This window comes from Ornithodoros turicata, chromosome 7 (assembly GCF_037126465.1).
Source record: "Ornithodoros turicata isolate Travis chromosome 7, ASM3712646v1, whole genome shotgun sequence".
NCBI lineage: Eukaryota > Metazoa > Arthropoda > Arachnida > Ixodida > Argasidae > Ornithodoros > Ornithodoros turicata.
Window position 1 is genome coordinate 44490180 of NC_088207.1, and position 19303 is coordinate 44509482.

General features: G+C 46.0%; 1 protein-coding gene across 1 annotated transcript in view; it reads right to left on the reverse strand.

The window, feature by feature from the left end:
* Nucleotides 1-1066: 1066 nt before the first annotated feature.
* LOC135399928 (uncharacterized) overlaps nucleotides 1067-19303 on the reverse strand; it is a 29772-nt gene continuing 11535 nt past the window's right edge. Inside the window, exon 2 of the mRNA XM_064631665.1 lies at nucleotides 1067-2964. Within this exon, the coding sequence (XP_064487735.1) occupies nucleotides 2573-2964 (392 nt within the window). The 3' untranslated portion in view covers nucleotides 1067-2572. The remainder of the gene's footprint in view (nucleotides 2965-19303) is intronic.

The following is a 19303-nucleotide window of genomic DNA, read 5'->3' on the forward strand; positions in this document are numbered from 1 at the left end:
TTTCGGGAGTAAATGAATGTCACAGAGCGGAGACTGCATTTTACGCTCTGTTCTAAGGGTCCGAGGTACATAATTTGTGTGTATGCACGAAAATGGTATGTCGAGTGATATAAAATCTTGCGACATACATAGGGCACTATGTGAATATGTGAATATAAAACTTGCGAAGAAAGAAGCACCAACTGTTTCTTACTCTGTGAGGGTGGAAAATTGCTAAGTTGGTTGAGTAATACAGCCTTATGCCATCGAGTTCACCAAGAGCACATATTTACATATTCTGTTGCATTGGGAAGACCAATTGTGAAGTTCAGTGACGATTTGCAGTCCTGGGGAGTAAATGTCGCGGTTAAGGGACCAAAATAGGGAGTAATTGCAGTCTAAGGGACTAGAAGCTGCAATTACTCCCCATTTTACCCCCCCTTTTTTTTTCTTAGAATGTGCTTGGCAGTCATTGCTCTAACGGAACAGAACAATTGATTTTGACTTCCCCGAGCAGCACAATGTACAAAATGAAGGGTCTCGCTGATATACTGAAAACGCGAATGCATAGGCCTGGACAGTTTGATCAAGGTTGTTTCCTACGTGGGCTGCTCTGCGAAATGCATGAAGCACCGCGCTGATAAGACTGATAAGCCGGCCATCCCCATGCACTTGAACTTTTAGAACGCTGTGCTGCTTGGGTTATGCTGCGCGATCACATTAAATCCTGCATAACGGCCGTTATGCAGGATTTACAGGACATTTAAGGACATGCGATCCCGGCCGGGATCGCATGTCCTTATTCGGGGACCGTTTCTATATATTTCTTCTATCTATTTATTATATCTGTTTTTCTTCTTTGCATTGTGGTGTATACAGTCAGCAGTCTACCCTCGAGGTATGAAAGGTTAGCATTCCTGGCAAAATCGTTCATAAATCGAGATATTCACAGGTCGAGGTTTGAAACGAGGAAGGGGAAGTGTAGGGGGCGCGGTTCATTAAGCGACGGAATTTTTAAATCGAGGATAACAGTAATGGTGCAGGTCAAGGGTTCGAATACATAGTCTCGAGGAAAGAAATTAATATCACAAAGTCATTTTCTTTTAATTGCATCATACTTTAATCACCAATAACTGGTCACATCGCTCTGAGTCAAGTTTGTACAAGAAGAGTGCCTTCTACACAAGAGGACGCGAAGACATTGCGAAGACACTTCAACAGCTTTCTCTCACTGTACACATTCACGCGGCATACACCTGCTATTTGCCATAGCCCAATTTCAACCCACAGTGCATGCATTGAGGCGGCGACGCTCATTGTCGTGCTGGGTCCCCAGCGAAACCCATCACAGGCGTCTATTCTGCACGTAGGGCGCGGAACTCGGTCTCACATGGCTACAAGGACTGCCTGGTTACTTCTCCTTCGTGGCGGAACTCGTCAGGCGTTCCAAGATATGTCAAGGTGCTTCACGCGTCAAGTAGCGATAACACAATAACGAACGACGCGGTATTTTAACATCGTAGCTTTATATTATGGTTCTTTAAAGGACAACGGAAACGAAATTTGTCCATTGCAAAAAGGGGACCGAACAAGGTGTAAATATTATGTCGTGCGTCGTAAATGAGACGTACGCCGAAACACCAAATGAAATGAAGCGAAATGAAAGTCAGGAACTCCAACAGGAGAGCCAACGTGCGTCACTTCCGTGGTCTGCTACGGCGGCGCGGCGACGCTCACCAGGGGCTCAGAGTGCTCCACGGCCGAATTTTATATCGCGATTGTGGCGGCATTTCAACTAATATATGCAAATCTAAGTCGAATTCCGGATTGTTTTGGTACACATCGCAATATGAGGCAAATAGCTTTGCAGCCTATTTTCGTTTCCGTCGTCCTTTAAGCTTAAGGACGGCGGTGGTCTTCGAGCCCAGTAGGCAAGTCGCCCGATACAGTGGGGGACCCTATAGCTCTTAGCCATCAAGATTGTGTCTGTCGTGAGAGTTCCACCAAAGTTGTGTCGATATTCGTTTTGAACGCAGACGACAAGAGGAATTGGCACCCCACTCTTGTCCCATTGCTAGCAGAGGAGACGTTCTCCCCTAATTTCCTTTATAAGCACCATAGCACAGAGTCTTCTACGCCGTACGAATATCAACGATGAAGCAATCACACACTCCCCGAACTCGACTAACGAACAATGCCACTTTCATGACTATCTTGTCTTTAAATAACCAGAACAAATGCATTTTGGGAACATGCCTGAAAACTCCCACAAGGACACGCCCATAAAAATTCCACGCGTCTCATTTATAGGCACGTCTACGATGTCAAGAAGTATACCAGGAAACATAATAGTCTTTGCGCTTGGCGAGTCCGAGTCACGAATGGAAGAAGTAGCCAGGCGCAGTACAGGACCGAATTAGTCGTAGCTGTACATCCTGAAGGCCCTCGAGGTCACTTCAATGGCATGAATCTAAGACCATAATGGGGATGAAGACTACCACAGTCCTGCGATGCAACTTGTAGCATCTGAAAAAGACGTTTCGCACCACTTTCAAAGGCCAGTTCTCCTCCGAAGCATTGTACACGTTCTGGCTCACGATTCCAGGGAAGCCAAGAGACTATGATACACAACAGAGTCCAGAACAGAAGCAGAGTACTGCTGGCCGCAAGGAGATCTCCTGGGCGGCACATCCTCGCCGATGAAATCGTCCGCTGGTCTTTGGCGTTCGTCCCGAATTTCACGCTGCAGTTTCTTCACGGTATTATTCACAAGCACAGAGCGACGGAGGAAGAGTTCGGGGTCCTCGATGCGTTTCATCTTGGACATGGAGATCTTGAGCACCCTCCTCCTTTCGTCCTTCCAGCGTAACCGCGGACTCCACAATGTTGGACCCTTGCGCCGAGGAACTTCTTCGGGGCACGGAGAAGGGCGCTTCGCTTCGCGGGGAACGTCAGCCGGTTCATCTTCCGCTTTACGTTTCAGGTCTGCAAAGGAGCAAAAAAGGACACAATTAAAAATTCTGAGGACAAGTGATATTCAAAATATCTCGACAAACAATAAATCATTCACGCTTATGGCACGAACTCTCGACATGTCCTCTGGCCCTGAAATTTGCTCCTCAGCACGGGAAAAGGTCCATAAATTTGCGCGCGTTTCGTTCCAAAATTGACCAACGGTTGTGGCGACCCGTCTACTCCAAAAAGGACTAAAGTTACTCCCCTTATCACAAAACGAATTACAAATAGGGCTTTTTTTGCAGCAAATGAAAAGTGTTCGTTACAAGGAATCTACTGAAGAATCATTACTTCTAAGAACATTTGCAGCAGCAGCAGCATTAGACGCGACAATAAGCATTTAAAGGAAACTGAACAAAGCAAGAAGCCTATATACACTCTTCAATGGAATGTGTGTCACTCTTTGAAGAACCCACGTCATTGTCATCATCTATTTGTTGTTGCAGACGCCACAAGGTATGGCATCTCGGCGTGTTACCTGGCGGTGCTAACGGATTTGCGCCACCTCGACATACGGTGCCATCAACGCATCCCCGCAACTCTGCGCGGACACACAACGCGAGAGTGGACATTATAAATGTTCGTAGAGAAAGACCTCCCTCGAGACCACCATGTTTCCTCCGAGAATTGTTTCCTCTTTCCTGTATACCCCTCCCTCTCCACCCATGTGAGTGATAGGTCGGCGACTTCAAGAAGGAAGTTTTTTTTTTTTTTTCTCTCGGACTCTATACCAAAAGTTAGCGAGAAGGAGCGCACGCTAGACATTTCCAGAGCAAAACGCTCGGTAGCGGGAAATGCAATCAGACGTCGCATTTACTGCTCTCTTCTGGAAACTGCGCAGAAGAATGAACAATTAAGTAGGACGAACTGGCGGGTGGCAGTGAAGATACAAATAAACTAGCCTCGACGTTTGACTTGTACGAGATGAAAGATGAACGTCCCTGAAAAGGTTAGCCAGCTGTAGGACTCGAACCCACATCTTCTTTTCAGTGACTTTCATCTTTCATCGTTAATTTCTTAGGCAACTTGAGGCCTTGTATGTGACTGTCCCTTCTGTGTTGTTCCAGCCTCAGAACATCAGTTCTCTCATGTTCAACATTTGCCGCTTGCGTCGAATCCCTGTCGTATGAATGTGTGTATGAATGTGCAAAAATGTAAGAGTGAAAGGAGGATGAGTGAGAGAGAGTGACTGGTTTGTCCCTTCAGATGACGCACCCTGGAAGTCGCTGAGAAGGCGTGTTAGCTTAGCTCAATTGGTAGAGCCCTGAACCGGTAATCCAGAAGATGCGGGTTCGAGTCCTACAGCTGGCTAACCTTTTCAGTGACTTTCATCTTTCATCGTTAATTTCTTAGGCAACTTGAGGCCTTGTATGTGATTGTCCCTTCTATGTTGTTCCAGCCTCAGAACATCAGTTCTCTCATGTTCAACATTTGCCGCTTGCGTCGATCCCTGTCGTATGGATGTGTGTATGAATGTGCAAAAATGTAAGAGTGAAAGGAGGATGAGTGAGAGAGAGTGACTCGTTTGTCCCTTCAGATGACGCACCCTGGAAGTCGCTGAGAAGGCGTGTTAGCTTAGCTCAATTCGTAGAGCCCTGAACCGGTAATCCAGAAGATGCGGGTTCGAGTCCTACAGCTGGCTAACCTTTTCAGTGACTTTCATCTTTCATCGTTAATTTCTTTGGCAACTTGAGGCCTTGTATGTGATTGTCCCTTCTATGTTGTTCCAGCCTCAGAACATCAGTTCTCTCTTGTACGAGATCACCTGCGAGAACTAATATCGTCGTTATATACCGGAGTCCACTGGGAATATTCCTCGTCCGCGACTTCCGATCTTTTCTCTGTCTCTCCCGACTTCGATCCCAAAAATAACGTCCTGCCCTTGAATGGAAGGAGCAGGAACGTTTGTCGGGTTCCATGCCCCTGCTATGTCCCACTTTTAGACCATACGGGAGAAATCCATGTGTCGGGAAAATTTCTGACAATTGTCCTTTATGGCTCGAGCTTGCAGGAGGTTCGTACCTCGCCATGTGCATCCGCCGTCGCACCAGAGACGGGGAATAATGCATTACATTTCGGTAAGGACTAGAGGTAATGCCATTACGTTATCGGGACGGGTAGTCCGTAATGACATTACTCGTTTCTTGGGTCGAAAATTTAGCCAATGCCTTAGGCCAGCATTTTCTACTTGGTACATGCAAGGAAAAACCACAAGCTGACTTCTTCCTCACACCTTTGTCATTGAGCAGGTCACCAAGGAGGAGAGGGTAGAGCCGTCTTTGAGGACCGACTCCTTCTACGCTGCAATCAATCTTGTCTATGGTTGCTCATTCAGATTAGGCATATCGTCACTCACCCGTAGAGATTTTGCAGAAACTCTAGTTACTATCACCGGTAATGTGTAACGAAGTAAAAGATTGTAATCACGCTTGTGTACTGTATGGGCGCTTCAAACACGTCATAGGACTCCGTTAAAGACTTTTGTGAGAATGTAATGAAAAAGTAATGTCATTACTGGGTGACACAACATCAAATAAATAAATCATGACTATGACATGAGGTGAGTCACCACTGAAGAGCAGTACTCTACACCCCATTACACGCGAAACATTAGGTGTGAGATATCAGAATGAAGTATGGTATGTACAAGTTGTTTCAGAGACAATTGAGCTGCCCTCTGCTGGTCCACTGTGGCAACCGTGCGACAGAAGGAAGGTGAAGGAGAAGAAAACGAAATAATTCACCGATGGTCATTGGAATACAGAGTATCATAGTACAGCGTCTGGAGCAAACCGGTAGACACCAGAGAGTCCACGAACAGAAGAAGACCTCGACGTCGTTGCACAAGGTTCTGACGTGGGCCTATAATTGAAGCCAGGCTGAATGTCTGCGCCTCCAAGCAGGAGTCAATTGAGCACGGAGTGGCCGCATCTCCGTTTCGTATACGTGAAAGTAACGACGTTACTACTACTCGTGAAAAAGAAATGAATAATGGTAATGCATTACAAAGTAAAAGTAATTTCCCCAACTCCGCGTCGCACGATGGCACGTGAAGACATGCAGACCGACGTAAACAAGTGACGCAACGCAGACGGCACGCGCGTCGCTTGCCCATATTTTGCGCACAATTCGCGCCTATTCTAAAGACGATGTCTCCTAGGTTTCGTTGAAAAGTAAAAACAAAAATAAAAGCGAAGATGTTGCCCCAAATCTATATTGGTCCGGCTGCTCTAGCACCGTGGCCACGCGTCGCAACCTGGTTTCTTGCACGATTAGTACTCCACGAGAGTCGTAACGAAGAATATCGTGGAGCGGAGCACAGCATGCTGACCGAGGGCTTGGCTAGTCACCGAATACTTTCGTGGTGTCGTGAGGATACCGTTGCTGTATCCATCCAGGGCACTGAATGGGAAGTAGCAGGATTCGTCGATTCTGACGAATAGTTCTCTCTTCATTTTTATTTTCCAATCGAAACCAAAGCAAGGACAACGGAAGAGGAGGTAAGTTCCATCGGCTGGAGCAACTCGCAACAATGTGCCATGATCTACGCTCAGATATAGGCGACGTGCTACCGGTCTGGGTATGCAGATCGCTCGTCTAGCCAAAGTCCCCCCCCCCCCCCCCCACTCTCCCAGGTGTCATGCACAACATGCTGGGAGCCGAAATCCAACCTACGTCATTAAAACTTTATAGATTATAGATAGCCTACATTTTCAATGAGCAGCGTAAAAGTGCAAATGAGGACCCAGAAACCGCAAGCAGGCGGGCATGAGAATCGACAACAGAGAGAGGGCGCAGACAAGTTGGTTCATGATGACAAGGATGCAACCCGAGGCAGGGAAATAAACAACAGACGCCTGCATGACGCACACCTTTGCGCCGGTGGTTAGGGAGAGATACTTTTGACATATCCAAAGTGAAGGCGTCGCCATGTAACTCATTCGTTAGATTGCAATCATATCGAGAAAAAAAAGAAAAAAGAAACTGGAGCAGGACCAGAGCAAGCGCGTTTATTCGCTTATTATTATTATTACTCTTCGGCTGCATCAAACACGGACATAGAAGGACTTATGGACAAAGAGTGCGTGCACCGTGATCCTCTATTAGCAAAATAAATATAGAAAGAAAAAAAAAGAAAGAAAACGAATCCTCGGCGCCTATAACCTCGGAACGCTGCCACGTCTTATTTTTTTCTTTCAGTACGAATTTGCGAAAACAAGAGCCTTCTTACAAGACGCCCAATCATTGGGAAATCGCGAAGCGCAGACAGAAGCGCGTTTGACCTCCTGTCCATAAGCACAGCCATATAGACTGCTATCACCTGCAGATTCCTCAGTCTCGTGGAATACCTGTCGCGCCCAGAGAATGATGACATGCGAAGAGAAACATAAAAGAAGTTAAGGCCTCCGAGAGCCGTCCTTCGACTCCCGGGAGGCGCAAGGCGAACGGGGCCGCGTGGACGACCCGTTCGCCTTGAACGCCTTTGTATGGGGGGCTCTTTCGACCGGAGCCCGACGTCGTCGAACGGGCGTTGGCATTCGCACGGCACACGGCAGACCTGACGCCTGGCAGTACCACATAGCCACCCTCTGTGGATCAAGGCGGCGACATCGAGAGACCTTAGAATGTAGAGCGTCAAGGAAGTGGCGCGGTTTCGCAAAGAGCGGCTTTTCGTGCTCATACTGTGGAACGTCACGAAATCGGCCCCCCGCTTATTTTACTACGTTGCGACTGATAGAGAATACCTTGACACTAGATAAAAAATAAATAAAAGAAAGAGTCGCTGGAATGGTTCGTGAATATCGATTCGCTCCGAGTTCCTGGAGAGAGGTGCGGGCAGAGAAGGTTGAGAGAGGACCGAAGAAAACTGGGCCATATATGTTTCGGTTGGAAATGAATCGCATAATGGTCGTTGTAGATAGCATGGTCGATAGATTTTGGCATTGCACTCCTATATTATAAATAGGTTGTTTAGCTCTTATTGAGACTACAGAAGATCGTATGCTTTCATTTGTTGCACTTTCATATATGCAGTGCAATCCCGAGCTGTCTACCCCTGTGGACGACACACGTGGACAAGGACCATAACGTGGACGAAGCACGTTATAACGACAATTAAATGATGAAAATGATGTCGTGGTGTGTTTCACCGCGTAGGCCGCTGCACCGTACTCCACCTCAGGCGGGTCGATATGATTTGGAGAGTCAAGGTTCAGAATGTCCTAACATACCTGTTTCTTTGCTAACAGTCCAGAAGACGAAAATCTGACCGCGCATGTCCGAAGACAATCCTCGCGTGGTGCATCAAAGTAAGAGCAACCATTAAAACGTGGAAACAGTGCGACACCCACCCAGAGGGATGCCTACACAACATCCTGATCGCTCGTCCACACACCACATCGCGTGTGATCCCCCTGACGGAAACGAAGCCAGACAAAACAGCGGCATCAACAGACAAGCGGTTCCTCTAACCGCCAACACAGTCCCGTTTACTTCCACGGAGAAAGAGTTGGTGGAACAGCAAACCAGTCCGACGATCACAAGAGCGCGGGGGCCACCAACCAACTCGGTATTTCGAAGAAGGCGGCGGCTACCATTAGTCAATCCACGAATCCATAACCGCTCGAGAGGTGAACGATCTCCAGGCAGAAGCAGCAGCGGCGGCGGCAGCGGATAGTCGCAGAGTCATTTTTTCGAAGAGACCCGTTCAGTGGCCCCCTGCCGGGAAAACATAAAAAAGAATCCGGAGGAAGGCGTCCGGAGTTCCCAGGGGAGGACGCGGTCGCCTGCTTCCTCTCCTGATGGATGGGGGACGTCGCCGTGTGTAGGGGCGAAGGATGATACAGTAGGGAGGCACCAGAGAGGACCTCGGAGCCCCCCCCAAAAAACTATACGGTCTTTCGACCTGCCCTCTCTTCCAAGTCCTGTTGCCTAAGAGGTCCAGCTGCAATCGAATTCCTGGGAACGTTGGAAGGGGGATATCGACAGAAGGATGGCGAGGTTGGTACGATCCAGTTTTAGGGCCAATAATCATTGTTTCTGATGAGGGAAGAGGAATGTATACATAAACAGATTATGCGCAGATGTTGGTCGCAAAATATGATTAGAGAGGAGATGCCAGTTCTGTGTCAGCAAGGAAATGCCCATGGACATCAACACATAAATGTTGATGTTTACGGGATATCCAAGATCGATTAATTAATTTATTTATTTATGACATGATTTTTCTAATGAGTTTCTTTATTTGTCCGTTCATACCGGTCGCGTGTAGACGCTGACGAAAACTGACTAAAATGTGACCTGTTTCTCAGACGTGTGCGTTGTTTTCCCTTCGTATTGGCGACATCCAAAGGTATTGACGAACTCGAGATCCATTACGGCTATATACGAAACGTGGACATGATATCTGGAACGACATAAGGGGGGACGCTGCACTGATGACAAATCTGAAAGAAGGGGACGGAGTCTGGTGGAATGGGAGAGATACTCCCCAATATCCTGCTGCGGCGCTGTAGAGGCAGGCGCTTATTTCTTTGTTCCCCACCGAATAAAAAAAGGGAAAGACCCAATAAAAAAAGTGACTGGGAACGAATGCTATATGGCTACGGTCTTTGCTATGGGACCAACCCGGCGAAGTGCTTCCCTTTCAGGACATGTGTTTCGGGCACTTGCTGTGCAGTTACACTTTGTGTATGACGTAAAGAATAAACGGCACCACAAAAGTGATCAGAAATGTCACGATATACGCAACTGACATGACAATCGTTAGAAATAATTTGGACTAGATTTACATTTAAGGCGAGTCTATACGAACAGGATGGCGCACCGAATAACCTTGGACGGAATCGATATAGAAGACTCTTTGATGTCAAATTCAAGTTTATTTCAGGATGTTAGAGAGTTAATATAATGTACACGAGGAGGAGACAGAGGAAGGAAGTTTAGGCTCCATGTCGTAGTATATAGCGTTGGGGAATATGGACTACTCTCCATCGGCAGACTGAACAACGTTCACTTACATTCTTTTCTTGCGAGGTCATAGAGGAGGAGTCGTTATTTTAAAACCTTTTTTACACATTTATTTTACATAATCGCTGTGGAGAAGCTATTCTCGTGCGGCTTACGTCTCCATCTTTTTCTTTCATAAAATCGGCATCATCATCATCACCATCAGGTGGGTCTGCCTAAACACACACGGTGACAAGCTGCACGTGCCGCAGGATAGGCCTGCGAATAATTTCGACTATCTGGGGTTTTTCAACGTGCGCCGTCGGAAACCTCCGACACACACGGTGCTGAAATAATCATCCGAATCCGTGGTGTCGTTTTTGTGTTTCTACTCCCGGTCTTTGTCTGTTGCTGCCCTTCATCACCAAGCACACGTACCAACTACTCCGACTTATTCCTACCTTCCGATAAATTTGTTATTTGCACGTGGTTCCCTGCGAGAACAAAAAAAAAAAAAAAGAGGTGGGTGATATGTAAACTCATTAAAATCCCATAAATTTGTTGTTATATGGTTCCACAAAAAATGCCAGTAACACAACCCTATGAAAGATGAAAGTCACTGAAAAGGTTAGCCAGCTGTAGGACTCGAACTCACATCTTCTGGATTGCCGGTCCAGGGCTCTACCAATTGAGCTAAGCTAACACGCCTTCTCAGCGACTTCCAGGGTGCGTCATCTGAAGGGACAAACCAGCCACTCTCTCTCTCACTCATCCTCCTTTCACTCTTACATTTTTGCTCACTCACACACACATTCATACGACGGGATCGACGCAGGCGGCAACTGATGAACATGAAAGAACTGATGTTCGAGAACATGATGATTGAGGCTTTGTATGTATTTGTCCCTTCTATGTTGTTCCAGCCTCAGAACATCAGTTCTTTCAAGCCTATAAGTTACCTATCTTTTTTTTTTTTTTTTTTTAACGCAGAACCACGCGAGAGGAAGACGCTCTATGTTCCAAACGACCTCGAGCAGGGCAAATATACAAGGCCAGCCAGCGTCCGACATACGCCTTATCTCCCCCTTGTCCAGTCGGATCACATTCGATCTCGTTTGCTTCCCCGACGTTTTGCATGTGCTCAGACACCGCCTCTAGCGACCCGGTCGGAAAGTCCACACACGAGTCTCAAAGAGAATTACTACTGTATAGTACACCGAAAGCCCCGTGGCAGCACTTTGCCGACTTAAGGATCAGCGTCAATTACGTATATAAAACGACGACCGGAGAGAGAGCCGACAATTATGTACGCCTTTAGAATAAGCGGGAGAGGAAGTGCGGTGTTGTGGACAGCTAACGAACTGTTTCGTCAGTTAGCACGGTATTCTGACGCAGCTCTGCGGGATTATGGAGAATACTTCTGTTCGTTGCGTCGTAATAAAACGTCCAATCCGGTAACTTAATAGGCGATTGGAATAGGCGTAACGGAAGAGATTCGCAATATCTTATTCAGGGTGATCGTCGTTGTCATCTACGACAGGTGTAAGATGGACGTTCCGGACGTTACAATTTCGATCCTCGCTGAAGTATGTTTGTCGAGTCATTTGTTCTTGTTGTTGTTGTTGAAAACGTGTCGGAACCAGGGCATCTCTTCTGCCAAGTGTCTTTTCGGCGAGTGCATACAGCTAATGGAGCTCAACATATCTACCCTAACAACCCCGAATATCCTCTGGATATACGAATAATGTCCTAAGGAACTCGTACGTCCGATGGATGTCCTCAGAATAGCCGTCGGATGTACGAATCCGTTAGGACATTATTCCTACATCGAAAGGATATTCGGTGTTGGGTAGGTATGTATATATTGCCGAATGAATGGAAATTTATTTTCAAAGCGGATACTAGTACGACTACACGAAAAAGCCACGAAAAAGCGCGTTTCGACCATCCACGCTCCGCAGAAGAGATAAAAGCAAAATTAAAAAAGAGTATACACTCGTTTGCTGCTAAATCTACTCCTGCAAAATGCATGCACGATGAGGGAATCTATGGATCCATTGCACAACATGCGCCTCTCGCATTCTCCCGCTGTCAGTGCAAGACTTGCACCACTTCTGGGAATACCGTATCACGGAGCACTTTTGCATCCAAAGCATGCAACTTTAGAGACCACCACTTTAACCTCATCTGCCAGAAAAAAATTTGTACGTTATAGAACGTGCAGTGGCACGTCCACTGAGGATTCTTCCTCATCTCAAGTACTCCCCGAAAAGCCCGAAAATGTATATAATCATTTCCGGCCACTTGAAACACACAGAAACTACGATAATCGCTGAAACTACATGATAAACAAAACCTTACTCTTAAAAATTTGAAATCCACAGTTTATCTAAAATGTACGCGAGAAGGCAGAATCATATACTGCCCGCCGCAAGACGCAAGACCCCAGGCTATATACAGGAAGTTAAGGGATAAAACATAACAACCAAGACCAAAAAAGGCGTATGCGTTACATCGGTTAACGCTTCTCAACGCCTGTAAGTTTGTCATCTCGATTTACCATATGGCGCCACCGTTTCCCCCGGCGATTTACGGCCGAGTAGCAGACGGAGGAGGAGAAATAAAAAGAAGGACGCACGCAACGGAATAAGACAGCCGGGCAATCGTTGTCTTGAGGTGTTGGAAGGAAGAACAACGGGAAAGGTCCGTTATCGGCAACTGTGCTCCAGCGATGGAATGATAAAGTGGTTTTGCCAATAGTACACGGACTGCGGGAAAAATATTTCTAGCGTTGGCGCTTTTGATGTGAGGGAAAGTGGCTGGCTTTAAGTTGTTCCGCGGCTTTTTCATTGACGTGCAACGGATAATGCGAAGCGCTAATGTGATGTTGTGAGACCGGAAAGAAACACAACGTTCAACTTCGTTTTTTTGATTCCGTGTCAGCGCCGCGAAGCAACTGTTGCTATGAGCGGCGTACAGACGTGGACGGATGGAGAGAGGACAGCAGGAAGGTGTGGGGGACAGGGGGAGTATGCGTTGTGAAACCGGAAAGAAAGATAAGATTCAACGTGCAGGAGTGTCTTGCAGTGCTCGTAAAAGTCTCTCTCCTAATTCTGCTCGACCACCTAAAACCTTTCCAACGAGTTCGATGAATCGAAAACAAGAATGGCCCTTTTCGCTTAAAAGCAATATCGAATATGTTTCGGCTATTCTACGACGACCTTTGGACACAATGACACGCTTCCACAGCGCGCATCTGCGTAACTGCAATATATTCCCGCATCCTTTTGGAGCTTCTCTTCAGAGACAGGAGTGCCGGTGAATGGTAAAAAGGGGGACCCACAACGCAGTCCAAATCGATGAGAGAGAGAGAGAGAAAGAAAAAAAAAAGAGATAGACAAATGTGAGAGAAAAGTTGTCGCTGTCGCTCATCGCAAAAGATGAAAGACGCAAATTCCTTTCGAATACAGACCGTTCTCTTTCGGGAGTTCTCAGCCCCAAAACACCAGTTTTGAACGCTGCAGTGTGTCGTCCTTGTCCCTGTGCGTTCTCCACCATGTTCAGTTTTTCTTTTTCTGTTATCAACTGCACTGATTCGCCAGCTATAGTAGTACTCAACCGAAGTACGGCATCCCCGCGGTGCTGAATTATAACTTTATAATATATATATATATATATATATTTACTATTATGAAAATAACATTTGAAGAAAAAAAATATATGGCCCGAAGAAATTCCACATTCAATGTTCCAAACACAAAGTTTGCTTCGGGTCGTTAAATAGGGCAGAAAAAGTGGCTCCAGCATTGCCGTTCCTATAGCTTCAGTTCGAATGTAGTCAACTTTTCATCCTTATTCCAGGTTGCAATCTTTCGGACAACGACTCCGCGAAGAAACTTTCTGCGCACGAATTTACGACATCTTCTAAATTCCACCAGCTGTTTCAACACATGAAACTTTCACCTCCCCCTACGACAAGCATGTACGTCTCGTGCGATAGTCAACATACGTAACATGAACCGGGACAGCGCTCGGCAGCGCAATCACACAGAGGAATTATACAAAGACTGAAAGACGATGCTCTCCAATGTCTGCGGGCAAAAGCTGGAGCGGCGGCGGCGGCTCGCTTTTTCTTGGTGTGCCCAACTACTGCGATACATGCAGGGAGCCAAGCGAGTGGTATTGGGTTCCGTAGTCCTTGCCCCCCCCCCCCCCCCCCCTCCTCCCACGCAAACAAATCACGGATCGTCGCCGGGCAAGGAACGCTCCTTCATTCCAATATGCCTTCGTTGCCTCCTCCGTTGAACGACCCGACTATTTGGCGTGGCGTCATGAAAGATCGCCATCCCCCTCCCTCCACCGTCGTAAAAGAAGAAAATACTTCTCCACAGCGTGCTAAAGGCAACCACCTTCCTTCCTCTATTTTCGTCCGATCGCGAGCAGTTTGTATTTCTCGAGAAGAGAGAAACAAAAAAAAGTTTTCCCGGCGTCCTGTTCTGACGTCGTACATAATTCATCATGAAATGAACAAAGAAAGGCCGTACCACAAATGCGCTCTCTGGTGTTACTGAGTGACAAAAACACGACATGAACTAGGCTACATCTGCACATAAAGCTCCCTTTCTGCAAATACATTTTCTTTCGGGGATATAAATAGAGGACCAGCATTTTTCCATTTTGTTTTTCACGTCGATTCGAGGACAAAATAAATATTGTACGGCGAAGAGTCAGAACCTTCACACATTCCGAGCTTTCGTGGACCAGCGCCTGCGCCAGTGGCGACTTTTCTCTTTTTAGCGCGTCCGCGGGAAGTGTGACGTCCTTGACATTAAGGACACCTTTCTCGCTGTACCAGTTCGCCTATACGAAGCCAGATCATATTGATCAAATAACTCTGCCTTCCAAAGAGCCAATCATCGAAGACAGCACAAAGTCTACGTTACACAACCGATCCCCCACCGACAGAGAGCAATGGCAAACGGCCGATGCCTGCCGATGATACACGGACTTGGAACATGATGAGACGATATTGTCCGCGGAAGAAATATATGGGGGACCATGAGCGGCGTCTGATTCGCGAAGCGGAGGAGGGGGGAGGGGGACAGTCGGCACGTGATCTGGGTCACCGAAAGCAGGTCGGCAACCAGTCACTGCATCTGCACCACAGCCAGCCCGAAAGGATGCCACATCGGATGTTTTTCAATGCCGAACAGTCCTGTCCTACGATTGCATTTTTTTCTTTCTTTAAAAAAAAAAAATAATAATGAGAAAAACAGCTGCAACTAGGCAATCTAAGGCAAAGTAGGCCTTACGTTGTCTAGTGGTTACCTGGAGACGTGTTCCAGTTAAATGGCACCATGCGCCTTGTACCATATGCACCATCTACCTTCCTTCCAGGCAGACTTAGACTGTGTGATGGAGTCGTTTATTTTGCTTCAAGGTTTGCCCAGTATATAACAGTCCAGGCACATCCAGGGCATGGCATGTACTATGCATTGTGTACATTATATGAAAGAAAAAGAGAGAGAGAGAGAGCAAACGAGGATAAATTAAAGCTTCTACTCTCCTAGATCGCAATTACCCCCCATTTTAGTATCCCGAGCCCGATCCCAAACACTCCAAATAGTCCCAAAACTTGGCATAAAATTATGGACGTTTAGTCCCGAAAGGGACTAATGGTTACGGCAATGCCTCGTATCTCCAGAGGGATTACATTTACTCCTTTTTTTCTTCTTCTTCTTTGAGTGTAGGTTATATCATTCAATGCGTATCATAGATCCGGCACGAACGTAATGATTGAGAAAGGCTCGCGTTCATCGTAGCTCTTGGTCATCTGAGAAGTATCAAAATATCCGACAAAAAGGAGCAAATCAACAGGAGCAGAGTATTCACACAAACGGGACTCAATTCCTCCTTTAAACGGCGATAAAAGGAACAGAAGGGGAGAAATGGGAGAAGAAAGGTCAAGGAAGAGAGTAGGACAGCAATAAACGAATGACTCTTTAATGAAATGTAGTCCTTCCGTCGTTATCGCTTTTTTTCTCTTTGCGTCTTCTTCAGAAGAACTACAGTTTGATTTAATTATCGCAAGCTCCGCAAAGCAGCAGCTCGCCATAATGACGCTGATCCCTGATTAAATGCGACGCTCTAAAAATGCATGTATGTATTCTGGAAACAAATAAATATATGTGATATATAAATATTCCTCTATTAAAGCCTAAGTTTGCGTTTACTGAGCGTGAAATTTCGATCCATGAATAATTCCTCGTGTCACGATCATCATGTATATCTTCTTGTTGTTGTTGTTGTTTCGATTCATGATTGATGACGCTTTTATCGATTGACGCTTTTCCTCTATTTTCTCGTCCACGGAAAATTAATGAATGAAATTAAGAAAGTAATGAAGAAGCTAACGAAACCAAGACGGTACGTGAAGAAGAAATAAAGACGCTTCATTTCATACGAGTAACAAAAATCATTACGGTATAGCTATAAAATGCGCGCGTCAAATTTGTATTTTGACCAAAAAGCGTTAAAAAAAAAAGACAGAAAATGCTGCCTGCATCCAGCATTTGCGAAAGCAAACTTCTCAACGTTAAACTGTGTGTGAAATAAGGTTTCGCCAAAAGATATGCACTCTTAGAAAAAAGGTTGGAGCAGTTACACCTTTTAGGAGGTAATAGTTGTCGCATATATTGTGCCTAAAAGGTTGCAAAGTTCTGCCTGCTCTCAAAACAGAACTTCACCGCACTACACGTTGTCCGCCAACTATTGCCACAAATCATAGGGTTATCGCTTCTGATTCCGTGAGCGAGGGGGGCGTACGCCATTTTGTAGCAATTTGGATATATGATAACTGTCTTTACCCCCCTTTTACACCCTTTACCATACGTATGTTGACCTAGGTGGTAACTACCTTTACCACCTTTACGTTACCACCTTTTCACACCCTTTTTTTCTTAGAGTGTGGACTCGTTCGTTACAATCAAACCTTTCTGCGACTTGCATCTCAACAGAGCCAAGATACAAAAGGGACCGCGCCATGAAACGATTTACCTTGGCATCATTTGCGCAACTGAACTACCTCTGGCCCTTTTGCTCGCTTGCAAGCGCCACTTTATTGACGTTTTGCGCTGCACGGAGCATTTTCGCCATGCATAGCAAACAGTGCCCGCACGCGCCGGACACAAATGAGCACCATCTCCTCCCTGCGAGAAATTCCACTAGGAGAAGCGACGAGCGCGGCGGTGTCTTTTCCAAACCGTGTACGGAGGGGCCACGTCTCGATAAAAGATCTTCCTTCTTCTTTCTATACTCCTTGTTGGGAAGACAACCGGCAGTCGTCTCTGCCCACACAGTTTGAAGCTTGTCGACGTCTGACTTTGCAGAACATGACGCACGTCCTTACGCGTTTCCGCGTCGAATAGAATTAGTGCACGGCGTGTATATTATAAATAGGGTTCCGCGTTTTCGTTTTTTATTTTTGGGCGGATTCGGCGTGTGTTTTTCGGTGTTTATTGATTTTCGCGAAATCGGCATTTTTCGATGTTTTTCCTGGCGTGTACATGGTTTACCCGACAGTTATCGGCGAATAGTAATCCCAATGTAATTTCCGCATGACGCTCATTCAACATGGCGTTGTTCGCTGCGGAGGCAATTTACGGGTAAGGAAAAAGTAAACGGAAATTTTTCACAACCGTCGATATTTCTGTGTGGTTTCCTAGATCTGCATCAACAACTTGCTGGGCATGTGCAGCAATTTACCTCTGTCATCGTTCCTGGAATGTCCTTCTGTATTCGGTGTTTTTCGATTAAAACCGAATGAGGGTAAATTTACCCGGCGTAAGTTTTTCGGTGTTGTTCGATTAAAAATCGGAAACGCGGAACCCTAATTATAAACGAAATGTCCGGGTTCCGAAGTCGCAGTTTGAGGAGATCGGATGATTTCGCGTGACAGTGATGAAGAATGGGTTTTTGTGTACCGATCTGACGATAGCTTGTGGCGCAGCTCTGTTTTCGACGCCTGCAGCTGCAGCTGTATCTGACTTGAACTGCACTTGTGATATGGCAAACAGCTTGTCTTCACAGTTCGTCTCATTAAGCCTGACATTCAACTATCAAGCTGTTCTCGTTTATTTCACGTATGTTTCAGCACATGCAGATGCCATTTACGATGTGCCTCATACATATTTTGCAAGAAAATGTCCGCTAATGTCCCTACTACAGACAACCTCCTTTATAGCGAACACCTTTTTAACGAAAATACCACTACAGCAAATTTTTTTGCGGTCCCGCTGGAGCCCTATAGGTCCAATAATGGACATCCTTTTTAACGAAAATACCTTTACTGTATTTTTTTTTTTTTTTGCTGTCCCCTGAGTTTCGTTGTAAAGGAGTTTCACTGTACTACATTTCAAGAACTAAACACACCTTAATTAGAGCTAACTGAATTCAATGTCACGTAGTTTCCGTACCAATGAATGCGTATGAATTAGAATGTAACCGCCCAGCGACAACGATTTGAAATGGACGGCGAAGCATTTGATAATCCATCGAGGACCCTTCAACCGGGATTTCTTTCCCGTGGCTCCTCCTCATGTTTATTATATTAACGTCGTAACAACCTAAATAAAACTTGAATTTGAATAAGTCTGTCAGGTTAATCATGCCGAGTCATCTTATCATGTCCGTGGCGCATCTTTATCTATCTGATAGTGTCCCCATCACCGCTACAGGTATAATAGGCAGTTCTAGGAAAGCGTTGGCAAGGTTATCGTGCCTAATGGAACCTATCCCAGTCGTGTGACTCAGAATCTTATCCACCGAATGGTTCCGGCTGATACGGTTCGACGCAAGTCACGTATCTACGGTTTGCTAAAACTCTCTAATGTACGGATTGGCAAAAATAAAATAAAACAATATAGTAAAATAAAATACATACAAGCTTGCTGTTTCGGAATAAATCTTCGCCGGTTGAGAGTTAGCAGTTGAGGTGTCTACCTGTCTGTCAGTGTTCGTTTTTTTCTCTCTCTGCTGCATATATTTAGTGAGATCATGCACCAACTACCCCGCACCGCTACTGGCGCCGAGAAGTTTGGTACTCGCCCCCCCCCCCCCCCCCCCGGCATGTTCACTGAACGAACCGTGTCGTGTGTGGGTGGGTGGGTGGGGATATTCCCGGGCAGTGTTCACACATTACATTGCGTATCAAGGCATTGAACGCGTACAAGAGATGTCCAGATTTTATCTTTCCTGATAATGCATGACGAAAACGACATATGTGTTCCAAGTAAGTCGCATTTTCATTCCAACATGGCAATTTTTACTGTAAGTAACGCAAACGAACCCGAAACAAGGATCC